At 50.2% G+C, this 16,148-nt stretch overlaps 1 protein-coding gene and 1 long non-coding RNA gene across 3 annotated transcripts in view; both read right to left on the bottom strand.

Annotated features, from left to right (window-relative positions):
• Traf2 (TNF receptor associated factor 2) overlaps nt 1-15,997 on the bottom strand; it is a 37,096-nt gene extending 21,099 nt beyond the window's left edge. Inside the window, exons 1-4 of one of the 2 annotated variants that reach the window (XM_026395535.2) lie at nt 15,919-15,997; nt 8,507-8,725; nt 6,792-6,873; nt 6,406-6,504 (exon numbers count right to left, since the gene is read on the bottom strand). In XM_026395535.2, the coding sequence (XP_026251320.2) occupies nt 6,406-6,504; nt 6,792-6,873; nt 8,507-8,694 (369 nt within the window). In that variant the 5' untranslated portion in view covers nt 8,695-8,725; nt 15,919-15,997. The remainder of the gene's footprint in view (nt 1-6,405; nt 6,505-6,791; nt 6,874-8,506; nt 8,726-15,918) is intronic. The other variant, XM_026395537.2, reaches the window with a different exon arrangement.
• On the bottom strand, nt 2,633-6,033 carry LOC144254173 (uncharacterized). Its single transcript, XR_013343463.1, has 3 exons — nt 5,972-6,033; nt 2,880-2,915; nt 2,633-2,669 (listed from the first exon to the last, which is right to left on the bottom strand). It is a non-coding gene; the product is annotated as an uncharacterized LOC144254173 (long non-coding RNA).
• Nucleotides 15,998-16,148: the final 151 nt, after the last annotated feature.

Raw genomic sequence — 16,148 nt, 5'->3', positions numbered from 1 at the left:
CTGAATGCGCACCTGGTACCAGGGTCTCCCCAAGACAGCTTCCTACCGAGCAAGCAGGTCATGCCTCAGCCCTCAGTTACAGTGAATAAGTGGAGCCAGAGGCCACGCCCAGAGACATGAAGACACTGTGAAAGTGGCCACCCTGCAACTAGCACCAGGTCACCCAGCAAAAGACAGAGGCCCAAGACCAGCCCAGCCATGGTGCTGGAGGCCAGGCCTGGTGGGGCTGTTTTAAATGCACAGTATTACATGTGGGAGACCAACCTTGCACGTGACTGAGTCACACTCCCCGGCTGGGTGCTGAGGCGCTCAGTCACAGAAATGTGGCAGAGCTTTCCCCACCCTTCTTGGATTCGAGGGTCCATGTGTCGTGCATGGGCGTGTCTTCCTGTATCCCCATGGGTGGAGCTACGCTCACCTGTTCCTTTGTAATATAACCCCTTGCCCTGTTTAGGACAGAATCTTCCATGGAAGTGCCTTGTGTGTGTCCCCTTCTCTTATTGTGCCCTTGGGTGTGGCCTACCCAGGTGTCAGTCAACCTACTGACAGTGGACATCATGAGGATAGACTCAGCCCCCTGAACCTGACCTGACCCCTTGCCTCATTTGAATAGCTTTTTCTCAATAAAAGGGATCAGCTCGTGCTCTCTCTCTCTCTTCCTGTGGACCCTTAAGGTCAGAGGAGCCGTCACAGAACCTCAAACAAAATGGTATTTGTCTTTTGTGTGGTTATTTCGTGCAGCCCAGTCAGCCCAGTTCAACTGGAGTAACCCCTGAGCCTTTTAGTTGCGAGAACAGAAACCAGGCAATTATACCTGAGGAGACCTACATTGTGAGGAAAATGGGCTGGGCCGAGGGGACCAGAGTAAGAAGCAGGGACCACCGCAGAGCCCACTCACTGGTCCCAACACACTGAGAGCCAACCATAAGCCATGTGGGGCCATGGACACAGATGAGTCACTTGTGGCACTGACCACCAACATGGGAACACCCTCCCCAGTGAGCAAAGACAAGGTGCTGGAGATTAGACAGAGCTGGGGAAAGCACCCTGTGCTGCAGTCTAGAGAAGGCAAGAACCCCAAATTGCAGGCCAATGATTGGATGAGGGGGGCCTACAGGGAAGGACTGGCAATGTGTAAAAGAACCCAGAGGGAGAAGGCAGAGCAAGAACCCATCCAGGCACCTCTCAGGCCCAAGGCTGCCCTGGGCTGGTCCTCACAGATGGTCCCAGGGATGCCTTACTGTGAGGGTTCTAGAAGAAAAGTGGCAAGACCTAGCTGAGCTCTTCGAGGACTGCATATTCAGCATGCTGTGCTAGGTAGGACAGAAGTCTAACAGGCCCCGAGCCTCTCAGTCCCCAGCCACAGGGGGAATGAGGCCAGCCTGCAGATGCCAGGGAAATGCAAAAACCAGTACCACAAGCCTGAGACAGGTGCACTGTGAGGCAGCACTGGAGGGTCACTGGGAGCACAGAGCCCAAGATTGGTTGGCAAGCTTTTAATTTGTTAATTTTTAATTAACTACTTTAAGTGCACAATTCAATGGCACTCACACATTCACACTGTTGGGCAGCTGTCAGTCATTGTCGCTATCCATCCATAGCACTCATCTTCTCAAACTGACCCCTTGAACCCATGAATACTGACCTCCTCTCCCCGGCCCCTGGAAATCTCCATTGTACTGTATCTCTATGGACCTGAAGGCTGTGGGGACCTAACAAATGAATCCCAAAGGACAGGTCCTTCTGTGCCTGGCTCATCCCACTGAGTGCCAGGTGAGGATTTGAACAGGAGATAGCAGGGCATACCAAGTGTGACGGCACAACTGGGAGAGGGGAAATAGCATCAAAGAGGGAACATGCCTATGGCTAAGAGATGGTCCATAGTAAACAAGAAAGGACTTGACTACAGGGCCCCTCGTGGTGGTTCAGTACCTCCACAAGGACTAGGGCTACAACCCAGGATTTCCTGGACGACTCTGGAGTAAGGTCATTTTAAAGGAACGGGGCACCCTCATTCAAGTTCTGGGAAGCAGGTGGGATTCTAGACAGGAAAGCCATTGTCTATGGAGCAGCATTTTAAAGGCTCTCAGAAAACAGCCCTTTCCCCAGGGATGGGGATCTGTAAGCAGCTGAGCTACAGCCTGAGTGACAGGGCCTCCCACAAGCTGGGAAGCACAGTGCCTGGGACAACCATACCAAGAATCATCAGGTCAAAGAGGTTGGGCTTTAGGGGTGTCTCTGGCCAGCATGGACACGCTTGTGTGCATGATCCCACAATGCAGCTTTGAGAGTACATGCCAACACACTAAGGGCCGCTACATATGCAACCATCAGCAAACTGAGCAGAGGGACCTCAGGGGCTACTGACCTTTAGCAGTGTATGAAACAAAAAGTGAAGCATGAATAGTTAAGCTACTAAAACTTAAATCAAAAACTGTTCTTTGCCAGGCACACTGGTATACACCAGTGACTCAGGAGGCTGAGGCAGGAGGGTTGGGTTCTAAGTTCAAAGCAGCCTAAGCAAGTTAGTGAAACCCTGTCTCAAAAAATAAAAAGGGGGCTGGGGATGTGGCTCAAGCGGTAACACACTTGCCTGTCATGCACGAGGCACTGGGTTCGATCCTCAGCACCACATAAAAATAAAATAAAGATGTTGTGTCCACCGAAAACTGAAAAATAAATATTAAAAAAGTTCTCTCTCTCTTAAAAATAAATAAATAAATAAATAAATAAATAGGGCTAGGGACATGCTCAGTAGTTAAGTGCCCCTGGGTTAAACCCCCAGTACCAATAAAAAATAAAAAAAATTATTCTTTAAAACTTTATTAAAATAAAATTCTTGTGGGGCTGGGGTCATAGCTCAGTGGTAGACTGCTTACCTAGCACACGCGAGGCACTGGGTTCAATCCTCAGCACTACATAAAAATAATAAAATAAAGGTATTAAAAACTAAATTACTCATAAGACTGGGGATATAGTTCAGAGGTAGAGTACCTGCCTAACATATACAAGGCCCTGACTTCCACCCCCATCACCACAAAAAATAAATAAACGAAATACTCATAGGTGAAATGATATGATATGTTTCCAGAAGGGAAATGTGGTACAGGATATAGCTGAAAGAGGATTGGAAAAGGACGGTCACTGCTGCAGGTGACAAGGCCAGGAGCTCCCACGCTGACCCACTCTCAGCTTATTGCTCCCTGCTCACACTTGCTGTGCATGAAGCCACAGTAATACATAAAAATTTTCTCCTGGGCTGAGGGTGTACCTCACCAGTAGAGTGTGTGCTGAGCGAGTGCAAGGCCTGGGTTTGATCTCCCTTGATGGTTCCTGAAATTCCCAGCTGAGCCCAGGGTTCTCGACAGCAGATGTGCTGTACCACCACACTTAGGCAATCAGAACCAAGTGCAGTCTCCTTTCAGCCCACACAGAATTCCAGAAAGCTCCTTTTCTCTTTTCTTTTTTATTTTTTTGGTGGTACTGGGAATTGAACCCAGGGCCTTGCTCATGCTAGGAAAGTACTGTATCACTGAGCTGTGCCCCCAGCGCTTTTTAATTTTTGAGACAAAGTCTTGCTAAGGTGCTGAGACTGGCCCCAAACTTGTGATCCTCCTGTCTCATCCTCCAAGTTGCTGAGATTACAGCCATGTACCACCACCACACCTGGTAGATAACAGTATTTATTCAACCAGAATTTGACTTTGATTTTTAAGTAAATACAGTTGTTGTAATGCTGCATTTTCCAACAACACAACATGGGATGAGACCAAGCACACTGGCTACTCCTGCCTCTCCCATGCTGGCGTGCACACCCATATCTGAGAGGCCTCTATGCCCACCACCCAGCCCCTGCACTCAGCCCTACTGCAGTAGTGGGACCACCTGACCAGAGGCTCTCTACAGCCATTTAGATAGCTCAGACTGTGGGGCTTTTTAAAACCATTCCATTCTTTGAAGGAAAGACATCACCAAAAGGAAAAACAGAGCCAAAGGCTAAACAGAACTTTTGTCATTTTTCCAACTTTTCAATAGCCCAGACCATCAAGAGAAAACTGCTTTAGCAGTCAAGCAATAGATGTGGGCTGGGCAAGAGGAGAGGGAGACTCTACAGAGAACAAGATCTTTGTCCCTGCCCCTGATACTTACTGCCAGGAAGAGGTTGTATCAATAAAATCAGGCCATGGCCAAGCTGCCCCAGAGCAGTGCCTGCCCCTCCCACATGACCAAACCCAACTCCTCTCAGGGACTTTCCAGAGCCCTCAAAGGGCAAAGCCAGGGACTTTCCATCCTGCATGCCTGTGGGGCCGCGTGGCACCCAAGCCCATGCCTGGCTGCTATCCCTAGCCCTAAGTTGAGGCCCACATAGCCACTAAACTCACCTACCACGAGCTTAGAGGCGACAGAGACCACAGAGGGATCCAGAGCTAGCACAGAGCTGGGGACTGTTATTTTGCCTGCTCTAAGGGATCTCCAGGGTCCCTTAAGGGCAACAGGACATACAGCACCCCAGATGCTTATGCCTACATTGTCCTTGTACCCACCCAGGATCCCACCCTCCCAGAAGACCCTGATCCCATATCAGCTCCGTAGGGACCAGCTCTCTCAACAGCACTGAACAGTAGTTCACTCTGGGCAAATAGCCAAGGTTGTGACCACATGATCAGGCTGTGACAGACCCCAAGCTGGTGAGGACAGTGCAGCTCTTTTTCACCCAGGTACAGCCCAAATTGTTCTTCTGGCAAAACAGAACTGATAACCCAAAGATCACAAAGTGGAGTTGATCAAAACAATGAGGGATGTGGCTCAATGGTAGAGCACTCACCTAGGAAGTGTGAGGCCCTAGGTTCAATCCTCAGCACCACATAAAAATAAATTTAAAAAAAGGTTGTGTCCAACTACAACTAAAAAATAAAAATAAATTAAAAAAACAATGCAGGAGGGGCTGGGGATAGCTCAGCGATAAACTGTGTGCTTAGCATTCACAAGGACCTGGGTTTGATCCCCAGCACCAAAACATTTAAAATATTGGAAAAAACAAGAACAGGGAACAAAATAGGAAAAACCCACCAGGAACCAGGATTCCAACTGCCGCAGGGTCCTACTCAGTCAGAGACATCCAGGCCCACTACCAGGGCATGAAGGCATCCCAGTGGGCCTTGGCCCCAGCAACCTGACCTGGGAGTCCCATGCGCATAGAAAAGTCAGGGTTCTGAGCAAATAGTCTTTCACAATCTCACCACCCAGGACTGGATGGGATTGCATCAAGATGCCTCCCCCTTTGAGATCCCAATTTATTACTCTGCACCTACCAACGTGGTACAACTTCCATCCCCTAGTACCCATCATTCTACTGTGTGTCTCCATGGATTTGATGACTCTAAGGACCTCATATAAGGGCAATCCTACAGGGTTTGTCTTTCTGTGGCTGGCTTCTTCACTCAGCATGCTGTCCTCAAGGCTGTAGCAGGTGTCACAGGTCTCTTCCTGTTTAAGGCTGCACAACGTTCTACAGTATGGAAGGACCATGTGCTATTTATCCATCAGACGCCAGTGGATGCTTAGGCTGTTTCCACCTTGAGCTACTGTGGACAGTCTACTGCTGTGAAACGTTCGGAACTAGCACCTGAGATAGAAACTTTTAAAGGGGCATTTACTAAGATGAGAAAGAATGAGTAAGTTGGTGGACTGCAGTAGCCGAACTAGCTCTCAGCACCTCTCAGCTCACACTGAAGGTTTAGCAGCAGATGCCTAAAGGTGAGGTGAGGATCACAATGAAGTCCCCAATATGCTGACACAGGACGAGTCAGCCTCAGCTGACATAGAGACAGTGCATAAATCAGGCACCATTCACTATTGTCACTGGCCAGAAGCCTTTTGAGATCACAGAACCTCTGTGCCCATTTCCAGTCCAACAAGATTAACAACAAGGGATACCTTGTAGACACAGGGATACAACGCAAAACCCTACCAGGCTTGGAAGCTGCTCGCCACTGCTGGTAAATCTACGGCTGAAACAAACACTCTCCAGGGCTAGCATGATCCCAGGACCTCACACACATGGGTGGTCTTCACACACCTCCAGTCCTCACCAACCCCACAACAAGGGGAGCTACATCCTATGAGCAGACAAAGAAGTTGAGGCACAGAGAGGGGAAGTATCAGACCCCGTGGTACAGGCCTATGCACAGCACAGTTTGAGTTTCTGAAAGAACATTTCTAACCTATACCTCTAAGCTATATCTCTCTAAACACATCAGACAGGCTCCATCCCACCAAGAGCAGAGCACAGCTCCAGTCAGAGCTCCTGTGAAGGGCAGAAATCTCAACTCCCTGGCTCCAGCCACCCAACATACCTGCGGGCCTCTTGGAGCCGCCCAGCAAAACAGGAATGCCTGTCTTTACCTCATATTCTTTCAGGGTCCCCTTCCAAGTGCACCCATCATTGGGACAGACGGCCGGCAGGCTCTCCACCTCCCTGCGGGCAGCATTATCTGGGAAAGCCTAGGAAAAAGAAAGCCAGGGGTTAGGCCTCCTCCCAGCACCCAGCTGCTATTGAAGTGCTGACCAAAGCGCAGGACTCAACATGCACAGTCTTCCTGAGCAGCTCCAGAAGCAGAGGATAACTCTGAGGACCACCTCACCTCTGTGCACCAACCCTGAACATTCATGTCTGCTCATGGGCAATTTCTAGCTTCTAAGGTCTCATTCTGCCACTGATGTTATTAAAGGAAATTCCAAAATATTTTCTTTTAACTTCAACATTTTCAGCTTTAAGATGTTGTACTTACCGAACTGCTTTCTAAAATAGAAATGCCTTCTTCATATATGCCCTCATGAACACAGGCAGCACAATTCTGAGGCCCAGAGCTGCTGGGAACAGAGGAAAACAGAACCCCACTGTGAAAACTATTACAAAGAACAAACAGGCCAGGCATGGTAGTGCACATCTGTAATCCTGGTGAGAAGTGAATTCCTGCTGTCTGTTCACGGTGTGTGTTAGGCAGCTGAACAGACCAAGATGCAGGGTTGTGTGGGTGTAGTGCCCACACCTTCGATCCCAGTCACTTGGGGGCTGAGGCAGAAGGGTCTCCAGTCCGAGGCCAGAATCAGCAACTTTTTTTTTCCTTAATATTTATTTCTTTTAGTTGTACACCATGCCTTTATTTTTATTTATTTATTTTTAGGTGCTGCTGAGGATCAAACCCAGGGCCTTGCACACGCCAGGCGAGTGCTCTACCACTGAGCCATAACACGAGCTCCAGAGAATCAGCAATTTAATGAAACTTTGTCTCAGAACACAAAAATTAAGTCTGGCATGGTGGCCCATGCCTGTAATTCCAGTGGCTCAGGAGGCTGAAGCAGGAGAATCACAAGCTTAAGGCCAGCATCAGCAACTTAGCAAAGCCCTGTCTCAAAATATAAAGAAGGTTAGGGATATAGCTCAGTGATAGAGCACCCCTGGGTTCAATACCCAAGACCAAAAGAAAAAAAAACAAAACAACAAATGAACAGAATTTGCCCAGTCCATAAATTCCACACCATAAATTCTTCTTTTAGTCATTTAATTGTAGATGGACACAAGACATTTATTTAATTTATTTATTTTATGTGGTGCTGAGGATGGAACCTCACACATGCTAGGCAAGCACTTTCCCCCTAAGTACAACCCCAGCCCCCCATAAATTCTTAAAATTTTCTCACATTTTTCTTTTCTTTTTGGTACCAGAGATTGAACCCAACAGCACTTAACTACTGAGCCACATCCCCAGCCCATTTTTACATTTTGAGACAGGGCCTCACTAAATTGCTAGGGCTGGATTTGAACTTGCAATCCTCCTGCCTCAGACTCCTAAGCCACTGGGATTACAGGTGTGTACCACTTTCTCACCTTAAATTAAATCAACAGCATATATCAAATGTACAGTATTTAAAAGATTTCAAACAAATGAGACAATTCAAACCCTGAAAGGGACATGGAGCTTGGACCTCTGAGGCTATGACTTATGACTCTGCTGTGAACGAGGCACACGCTCTCTGAAAAGCCACCCAAAAGGACACGTTGCAGATGCCCTCCCTAGAGGCACGGCCACTGTCATGCAGACCATGACCACGGGTTTTCTGCCACTGTCAGGCACAGAACTCACCCTTAGACCACTGGATAGCCAACACACACCAACCAGCCACTACCAAGGAGTGACATGCCCTGCCCATTTGGAGCAGTGTAGAGAGCCGTAAGCCTTACATCAAATTTAGAAACTCTGGTACACTCATTACCAACAACCAAAAACAGGTGAGAGACATCTTAATGACATATTGTACTTAACCCCACATATCCGAAATTAGCATTTCAACAAACAATAAATGATTAACTTCACATTCTTTGTGCTAAGCCTCTGGAACCCAGGGAGGATTCATACTGGAAGCGACCACACTGGGGGGCACATCTCAAGCAATAGTGCCACCCACCTGTCCCCACCCATCCTGGGTAGTTGGCCATGCGCACCTGAGGATGCTGGTTAGACAGAATGAGCAGTAGCGATGGCCACACTGGGCCTGGAAGGGCCTCCGTAGGACATTTCTGCAGGCAGAGCACAAATACTTGGCCTCTAGCTTGGTCCCGAGGAGGGTCTTGGAGAAGCCGGGCTGCAGCAGATCTAGGGAGCCAGGGGGTGTCACACTGGCTGCAGCCATGAGAGCTGTATCCCCTACACGTCACAAAGCCCTAAGGAAGAACACAGCCCACGTTACGCTTCAATTCCCAAACAAACTTCTGGAGGGAAAAAATGAAGGCGATAGAGCCCACCAGTAGCAAGTGGTAAAGGGTCTGAGCTACTGCATCTGCACAAACCTGTAACGGGGACCTAGCACAGAGCTCTTGGGAGCCTTGGTGACAGGCTAGTCCAATCTCCTGTTACGATGTGGAACCTGCGGCTCAGAGAGAGTGATGGCCATACTCTGGAGCACACGCAGACCATGACCACGGGTTTTCTGCTGGCATGAACCCTGGCTGGGAAAACAGGCACCTTCTGGCTTACACTAAAGTACACCATCCTCCATCCTGTGCCCATGGTCCTACAAAAAGCGTGTTTGAGGATGGTGCCCACCTGCCAGTTTGTCAGGTCCTAGACAGTGCCCAGAGGCAGCCCCACTTGGGCAGGGAATGCAGCTGGCTAGGCACTGGCCATTGTGCTCCCCGTTTGCTCAGTTCCTGCACCATCCAGGCTAACCACAGAGCTCTGTGTGCCAGCTCAGCCCTGGCACCTGTTGGTACTTCGCCTCAGTAAGCCCCACAGAGGAGCTTTACTTGGATTGCCCAGCATCTGGTGCCCAATTCTTCTGCCTCTTCTAAAGACTGCCAATTGAACCTGCAGAGCTGCCTCTTCCTACCCCCACCCCCACCCCATTCTCCTTTCTGATGAACTATAGCACTTCCTCACCCTCCAGCACTGACAGTCTCCACTGGGTTCCTGCTCCAGACTGAGCAGGCTTCTCTCTTCCCTGCCCATCAGGAGGCCTCACTATGCAGAAGCCCGGGAAGAGGCATGTGCTTCGGGCTGGATGATGATGGGCAAGGATGCCAAGGCAGAGAGGAAAAGCAAACAGCACCTAGCTGCCAAGCGTTCTCCTCCCAGACAGCAGCCCTGTCTCGGATCTTGGCAGCAACATCCATGAGTTCAGTTCCCCTGAACTCCCTGGCAGGGGAAAAGGGGGCCAGAAAGGACAATTTACTACAAAGTTCCCAATCATGGCCTTGGACCCCTCTCTTCTGCCAACATTTTCAGGAGCAGAGGAGAGGACAAGCACCCCTGCCCCAGGAAATTTAGTAAAGCCCAGGTACACAGATCTCAGAGCTTCTGGCTAAAGTGAAGTCAATTCACATGTGTTGGATCCAGTGGGCACAAAAACATCCATGTCACAGGCACCAATGAGAAGCTGTGAACCAGAAACGCAGCTGGACAGCAGCACAGACATGGGAAGCCCTGGGTTCCCCAAGCTGCAGCAGGACACCTCTGACGAGACAAACAGGACTGCTGCTCACAACCTCACACCTGGCAGGCCACAGCCCCAAGAGCATGCTGCTTGCTAAGGACAGCTTCCCTGCCACAATCCCCTTCCAAAAGCAGCCTATAGACTGGGACCAAGCTCTGACTACGCTGTTCTCAGGGCCCCTCCTGGTAAGAAGGATGTGGGAATCAGGTCACCTCTCAGGCAGAAGAGCAAGCTTGTACAAGTGAGGATAAGGGGGTAAATGGGGGCACTCCCAACATAGCACACAGCTGAGGGGCGGACCCAGGTGGCAGTGGGTGCATGCCCTGGAGCAAGGAGCAGGAAGGAGGGCCTGGTGTCTGAGGAAACTCCTTAGAAGAAGTAGGGAAGCCAGAGAGGCTGCAAGCAGCTTGAAGCAATACGCTCCCAAGAATCTCTTCAGAGCAAAACTCTGGTCATGTTTTATTTAAGGAATCAGCTCTCAGAACTACTCCAAAATTCAAGACGCAAACATGTTTCCCCTTCCGCTGCAGGAGCAACAGGCATGCTGGCTGCCCTGTGCATGGACAACAGCCCTAGCCAGGGCCCTTGCTGCCTCCTGGAGCCTGACTACTCTCTTCAGCTGGGCTGTGCTGGTCTACCTGGCTACAGGCCCTATCAATTTGCCTGCCCAAGGTCCAAGTCATCAAGGGTGTCCTGGTGGCCCTCAATGCCTTAGGTCACCCTGATCCTGGCATCAGCAGGGCCTCACCCAGCAGTCACATCACTGGTGGCAAGACTATGGTGAGGTAAACAACACTGTTGTGTGGTCATGACCCAGCAGTGCAGGTCACTCAGTCCCACAACTGCTCACCTGCAGCAGACCCAGTGACTAGACAGTCCCAGATAGACCCAGGAGGCTGCTAATGCCCCTCCTTCCTCCTCTCTGATCTCTGTCCTGGATGCTGCCCCAGAAAGTGGGCTTTCTGGTCTCAAGACCACTTGGCACTTGCTAGGGACTTGCCAAACCCAGAAGATTGGGTCCATTCCTTGCTCAAGCACCAGCCAATTCTTCCCACTCTGCCTCCCACACCCGCAGTACTAGCCCCTCTCATCTCCACCCTGCCCCCTGCTTTTCTCCAACACCTGCCAGATGGAAGCCCTCACCTAAGGTGTCCTGTGCACTCAGAAGAAAACTAGTTACAGACCCTACCACCTTCACCATGACCCCGACCCCACTGGTGTCCACTGCTGTCCCAAACACACTGAGCCTCGGGCCCCTCCTTTAAACATGCCCTCACTGCCCACACGGTGCACACTCGGGCCTGCTCCTTGTGCCTGTGGCCCTGGGAGGTCACTGAGTGACCTAAGCACTGAGAGAATGTTCCTGGACACAGTAACACAGCCTGTCAAGGTATACCAGCTGATTTTGAAGATGGCTACCTGACTTATGAGCTGTTTACTATTCCTTCAAGCACACCACAATTTTTATTACATATATTAAAATAATCCCACAACACATTCCACGCAACAGGAACTGCTATGTTTTCAGACCCCCAGCAGCCAACATGGCTGGTCCCTGTGGACAACTACCTCCAGAGACCTCACATCAAACCTCTATGCAAAAAAATTACTAAAAGAAAAAAAAAAAAAAAAAAAACATGGAACATCCAGAGCTCAAACCTACAAACCCTAGGAAAGGGGCAACTACGACAGCCCCTGAACAGGAAGCACTTTTAACTCAGAAATCCTGTGGCCCCAGAAGTTGCTACACCCCTGCTCACTCTTGGAAACAACTTACACATCTCCAAGCAACACTCCAACCCCACATCTGTAGGACCAGCACCATGGCAGAAGGCAGACTTCCAAGCCATTAGGTCACTGCAGAGCCTCTCAAAGACCTGCAGAGGGCAGCAACCAAGAGCTGCTCTCACTGTCCTAGGCTGGTCTGACACCATAGAACAAGTGACAAGATCCTATGGGTCATCTTACACCTGCTGGACACTATCCAATTTCAACCAACACTTCTAAATTTATAATTCAATGATACCTCATCCATATGACAGAGTCCACTCCCCTAAGCACCCAACAGAAGTGATGCTGGGGCTCCACATGCCCAAGGTCCCCTGGAGAGAGAAAACACTTGTCTCTATCCTGAGGTGGATGTGCTCTCCACACCTCGTGTGCCCACCCCTGTTGGTGGCATATCTTTAAAAATGTCTTTGAGAGGCTGGTGCAGTGGCATGTACCTACAGTCACAGCTACTCAGGAGGCTGAGGCCAGAGGATCACCTGAGCTCAAGAGTTTGAGGCCTGGGCTGGGGCTGTGGCTCAGAGGTAGAGCACTTACCTAACATGCGTGAGGCACTGGGTTCGATCCTCAGCACCACATACCAACAAAGATGTTGTGTCCGCCGAGAACTAAAAAATAAATATTAAAAAAATTCTCTCTCTCTCTCTCTCCTGTCTCACTCTCTCTTTAAAAAAAAAAAAAAAAAGATTTTTGTGTCCACCTATAACTAAAAAATAAACATTAAAAAAAAAAGTGTTTGAGGCTAGACTGAGCAACACAGCAAGACCCCATCTCAAAAAAAAAAAAAAAAAAAAAAAAGAAGTCCAGAGAGCTCACAAAACACCAACACTAGCCAGGACAGACAAAGGCAATCCTGCTTACCTCCACAGCACACAACAAGACAGCACCCTTAGTTTACAGCTTCCAGTGGTCCTGTGTGACTTACAGTATCTACATATGCAACTGAAACAAAAGGCTCGTTAAACTATACTTACTCTTCATGAGCGGTATTCTGAATTTTCTATTTTATTCCTTTTTTTTTTTTTTTTTTTGGATAGAAGCTGCTTAACTGATTTCATGAGCCACTGCAGCTGGGCAATGCTGGCACATGCCTATAATCCAAGCAGTTGAAGCCTGAGGTAGAAGGATTCCAAGTTCAAGGCCAGCCACAGCAACTTAGCAAGACCCTGTCTCAAAATTAAACATTAAAAATGGGCTGGGGGTTCAATCCCCAGTAGCAAAAATAAAAAATAAAAAAGTTACACTGCAGACCTTTCAGGTTCCAGATTGGTTTTACTGTGAAGTCGTGCTCTATCAGAGCAGTGGCTTGAGAACAGAACTGACATCCACATGTATTTGAGAGAGAGAAAGAGAGAGTATGTGTGTGTGTGTGGGGGGTGGTCATAGGAAGTTCTGATTTCCTCACTCTCAACTGTAGTCCACATACAAATGCTCTAGCTTCATATAGAAGACTTACATTTTACTAAAAGGGCATCCCAAGCCAGGCAGGGTGGTGCACACCTACAACCCCAGCTACTCAAAGAGGCTGAGGCAGGAGCATCCCAAGTTCCAGGCCAGCCACAGAAACTTAGCAAGATGTCATTTCAAAATAAAAAGGGCTAGGGGTATGGCTCAATGATAAAGTACTTGTCTAGCACGGAGGAAGCCCTGGGTTCCATCCCCAATACTGCCAAAAAAGGAAAAAAAAGGGCATGTCTACCAGACACAAAACAGTATTTGGGGAATGGCACCAGTTATGTGCAGTTCAAGGCTAGGCAAAACAAACCTGTGATGACAGAAGTTGAGTGGTCATTATCTCTGGAGGTCAGTGTTGCCCTTCAGGGTGAGGAAGAAGCCTTCAAGGGTACTAAAAATGATGTACATGCAGACAAAAATATACATGGCTGACTACTTAGAATTTATTCACAAAAACATAAAGCTGAATTTCTATTTCCAAAGAGCTAAAAAAAGATGGTGATGTGCTTAATTACCACAGACACATGCCTCCTTCTCCAAAATAATCCAATCTCCTAAATATCAAAGAGTGGCAAAGAGAAACCTCAATAATGGGCCCCCCAGCCACCCCGGAGATTGTGGGCTATCAGCACCTGGCTGCTGCCTGCCCCTTCCCTCTGCTACAGGGAGAACCTGGCAGCATGTGCCCTACATAAGTCCAGCTCCAGCCCAGGTACTATAGTCCTGGGCCACTGTCTAGGGGAAAGAGCAGCAAGCAAAGGGAAATAGGGACATGCCCCCAAGAATACTCTGTGACCCTAATGAGGCTGAAATCACCTAAGCTTGCACTTAAGATTCAACACCCCTAATCTGGAATGTGAACATGGCTGAGTAATACTGTTGCAAACCCCAAAAAGCAGATTGTATGTTATGAAAATCAACATTGCCCAAACCAAGACATCAAAAGCAGCTAAGGATGCAACCTGGCCATGTGGGGTGGCACTGCCTTGCCCCTGGCCAATGTTGATGTTTATGCCAGAGCCTTATTCTTCAAACAGCAGACTCCGGAATAACCCAAATGCTAGGGATTCAAGCTCCCCAAATGTGTGTTTCCACCAATGGCCCACTACTGTTTCATACAATTTTAAGATTCCACATAGTAGTCCACTTGCTCTTGCATACTTCTAACCCATGTACATAATAGGCAAGATTTAATCTGCACACAGCCCAAGTATGAGGCCCCTCAAAGTACTAGAAATCCACTTCAAAATTATAATTTTATACCTAACCTCATCTTTTTTTTTTTTCAGGCACAACATAATAGCAAACAGAAACTTGTACCAATTTGAATACCTGAGGATATTTTCTACAAAAATATCACAAGCAAAAGCTGTGGGAAAGGACAAGTGTTGGATGATGTTTATTCATACAATCAGTATTTAGTTTCTCTTATTAAAAGCTAGGTCACTGGGCTGTGGTGTGGCTCAGTGGTAGAGTGCTGGCCTAGCACTTGTGAGGCCCTGGGTTCCAGTCCCAGGACCACACACACATGCATACAATAGGCTTACCAACAGAGAGGTTATTTAAACTATGAAGCAATAGTGTTTCTTTGAGATCATGTGGGTACATGATAGGGTCTGTTTTCTGATGGCACTGGCTATAGGAACTCTGCTCCCTGACCACTTCATGTGGAGTGTCAGGGATTGGTCAGCAACTCTGTAAATATCCCCAAATGTGTCTAAGGACAGTTCAGGCCCTGACCAATGCACCAGCTTCCCTGCGGCCACCCAGGCCCTCCTGGCCTCACTCTCCTCCCTGCAGCAAGGACCTTTAACACAGGATTCAGTCAGGACCTCTCCTCCACCAAGAACCCCAACTCCACCTGTCATACCCACCCCCAACTGCCACCTTTCCCCAAGGGTCTTGGTCTTCCAGGATAACCCTCCTTAAACCTGAACCAGCCCCTTCTACTACCAGCACTTGGCTCGTAGGCAGCCTGCCAGGAGGCCAACTCCGAGGCACGAGTCCAAAGTCTAGGCCATTGCCAGGCCTCCATGCTCTCCCACTACCTCCCAGGTAGGCGCCCTGCGCGGCTGCACTGCACGGCTCAGCTGGCCTGGGCTCAACACAGCACCCGCACCACCGCCCGCCCATCCTGCCCACCCACCTCTCCCGGGAAACAGCTGAAGGACTGGGGGCGGGGCGGAGCCGAGGCGGAGGACAGGGCTGGGGGTCCTCTGGGCAGAAAGGCCTGAGTCAGGAAAGGGGCCTGGGTCCAAGCGAGGCCCGGGGAGCGGGGGGACCCGCGCCTGAACCCACAGATGGGAAAGCCCCGGGGGCAAGAGGCCAGCTGCAGAGGTGGCCCTGAGGGACCAGGCGGCAGCAGGTCCAAGTCAGGGCTGTGGCATCCCGCGGCCACGACGAAAGGGTCGGGCAGGGCCCCGGGACCCAGCGGCCGAGACCACGGGACCGCGGCCCGTGCCGCGCACCCCAGGGCCCGCGCCGTCGGCACGGCCGCGAGCGTCGCGAACTTTCCCGCCCCACCCCCGACTTTCGGTTTCCGGCTCCTCCGCTCCGAGAAGTCCCCTCAAACAGCGGCGGCTGCGCGTCCGCCCGCGACCCCGCCCGCGACCCCGCCGCTGCCCCGGACTCCAGCCGGACCCCGCGCCGGGCCCGCCCCGACCCGGACCCGCGATGCCTCACCCAACGGTCTCTGAGCGCCCGGAACTCGGCGCCCGCGCGGCCGCCGCCCCCGCCGCTGTCGGCCCGCCCCGCCCCAAACCCTCCTGATGGACTGACGCGCGAGCCTACCACGAACGCGAAAGGAGCCGCGGAGCGCGCCTATTGGTCGCAGTCGCCTGCCGTGGGCTCGCCTCCTGACGGATTGACACGAGGGCCCACCACGAGCGTTCAGGGAGCCGCAGCAGGCGCCG

This window comes from Urocitellus parryii, chromosome 4 (genome assembly GCF_045843805.1).
Source record: "Urocitellus parryii isolate mUroPar1 chromosome 4, mUroPar1.hap1, whole genome shotgun sequence".
Lineage (NCBI taxonomy): Eukaryota > Metazoa > Chordata > Mammalia > Rodentia > Sciuridae > Urocitellus > Urocitellus parryii.
Note: the sequence above shows the minus strand (reverse complement) of the source record. Positions and strands in the feature narration are given on the sequence as shown.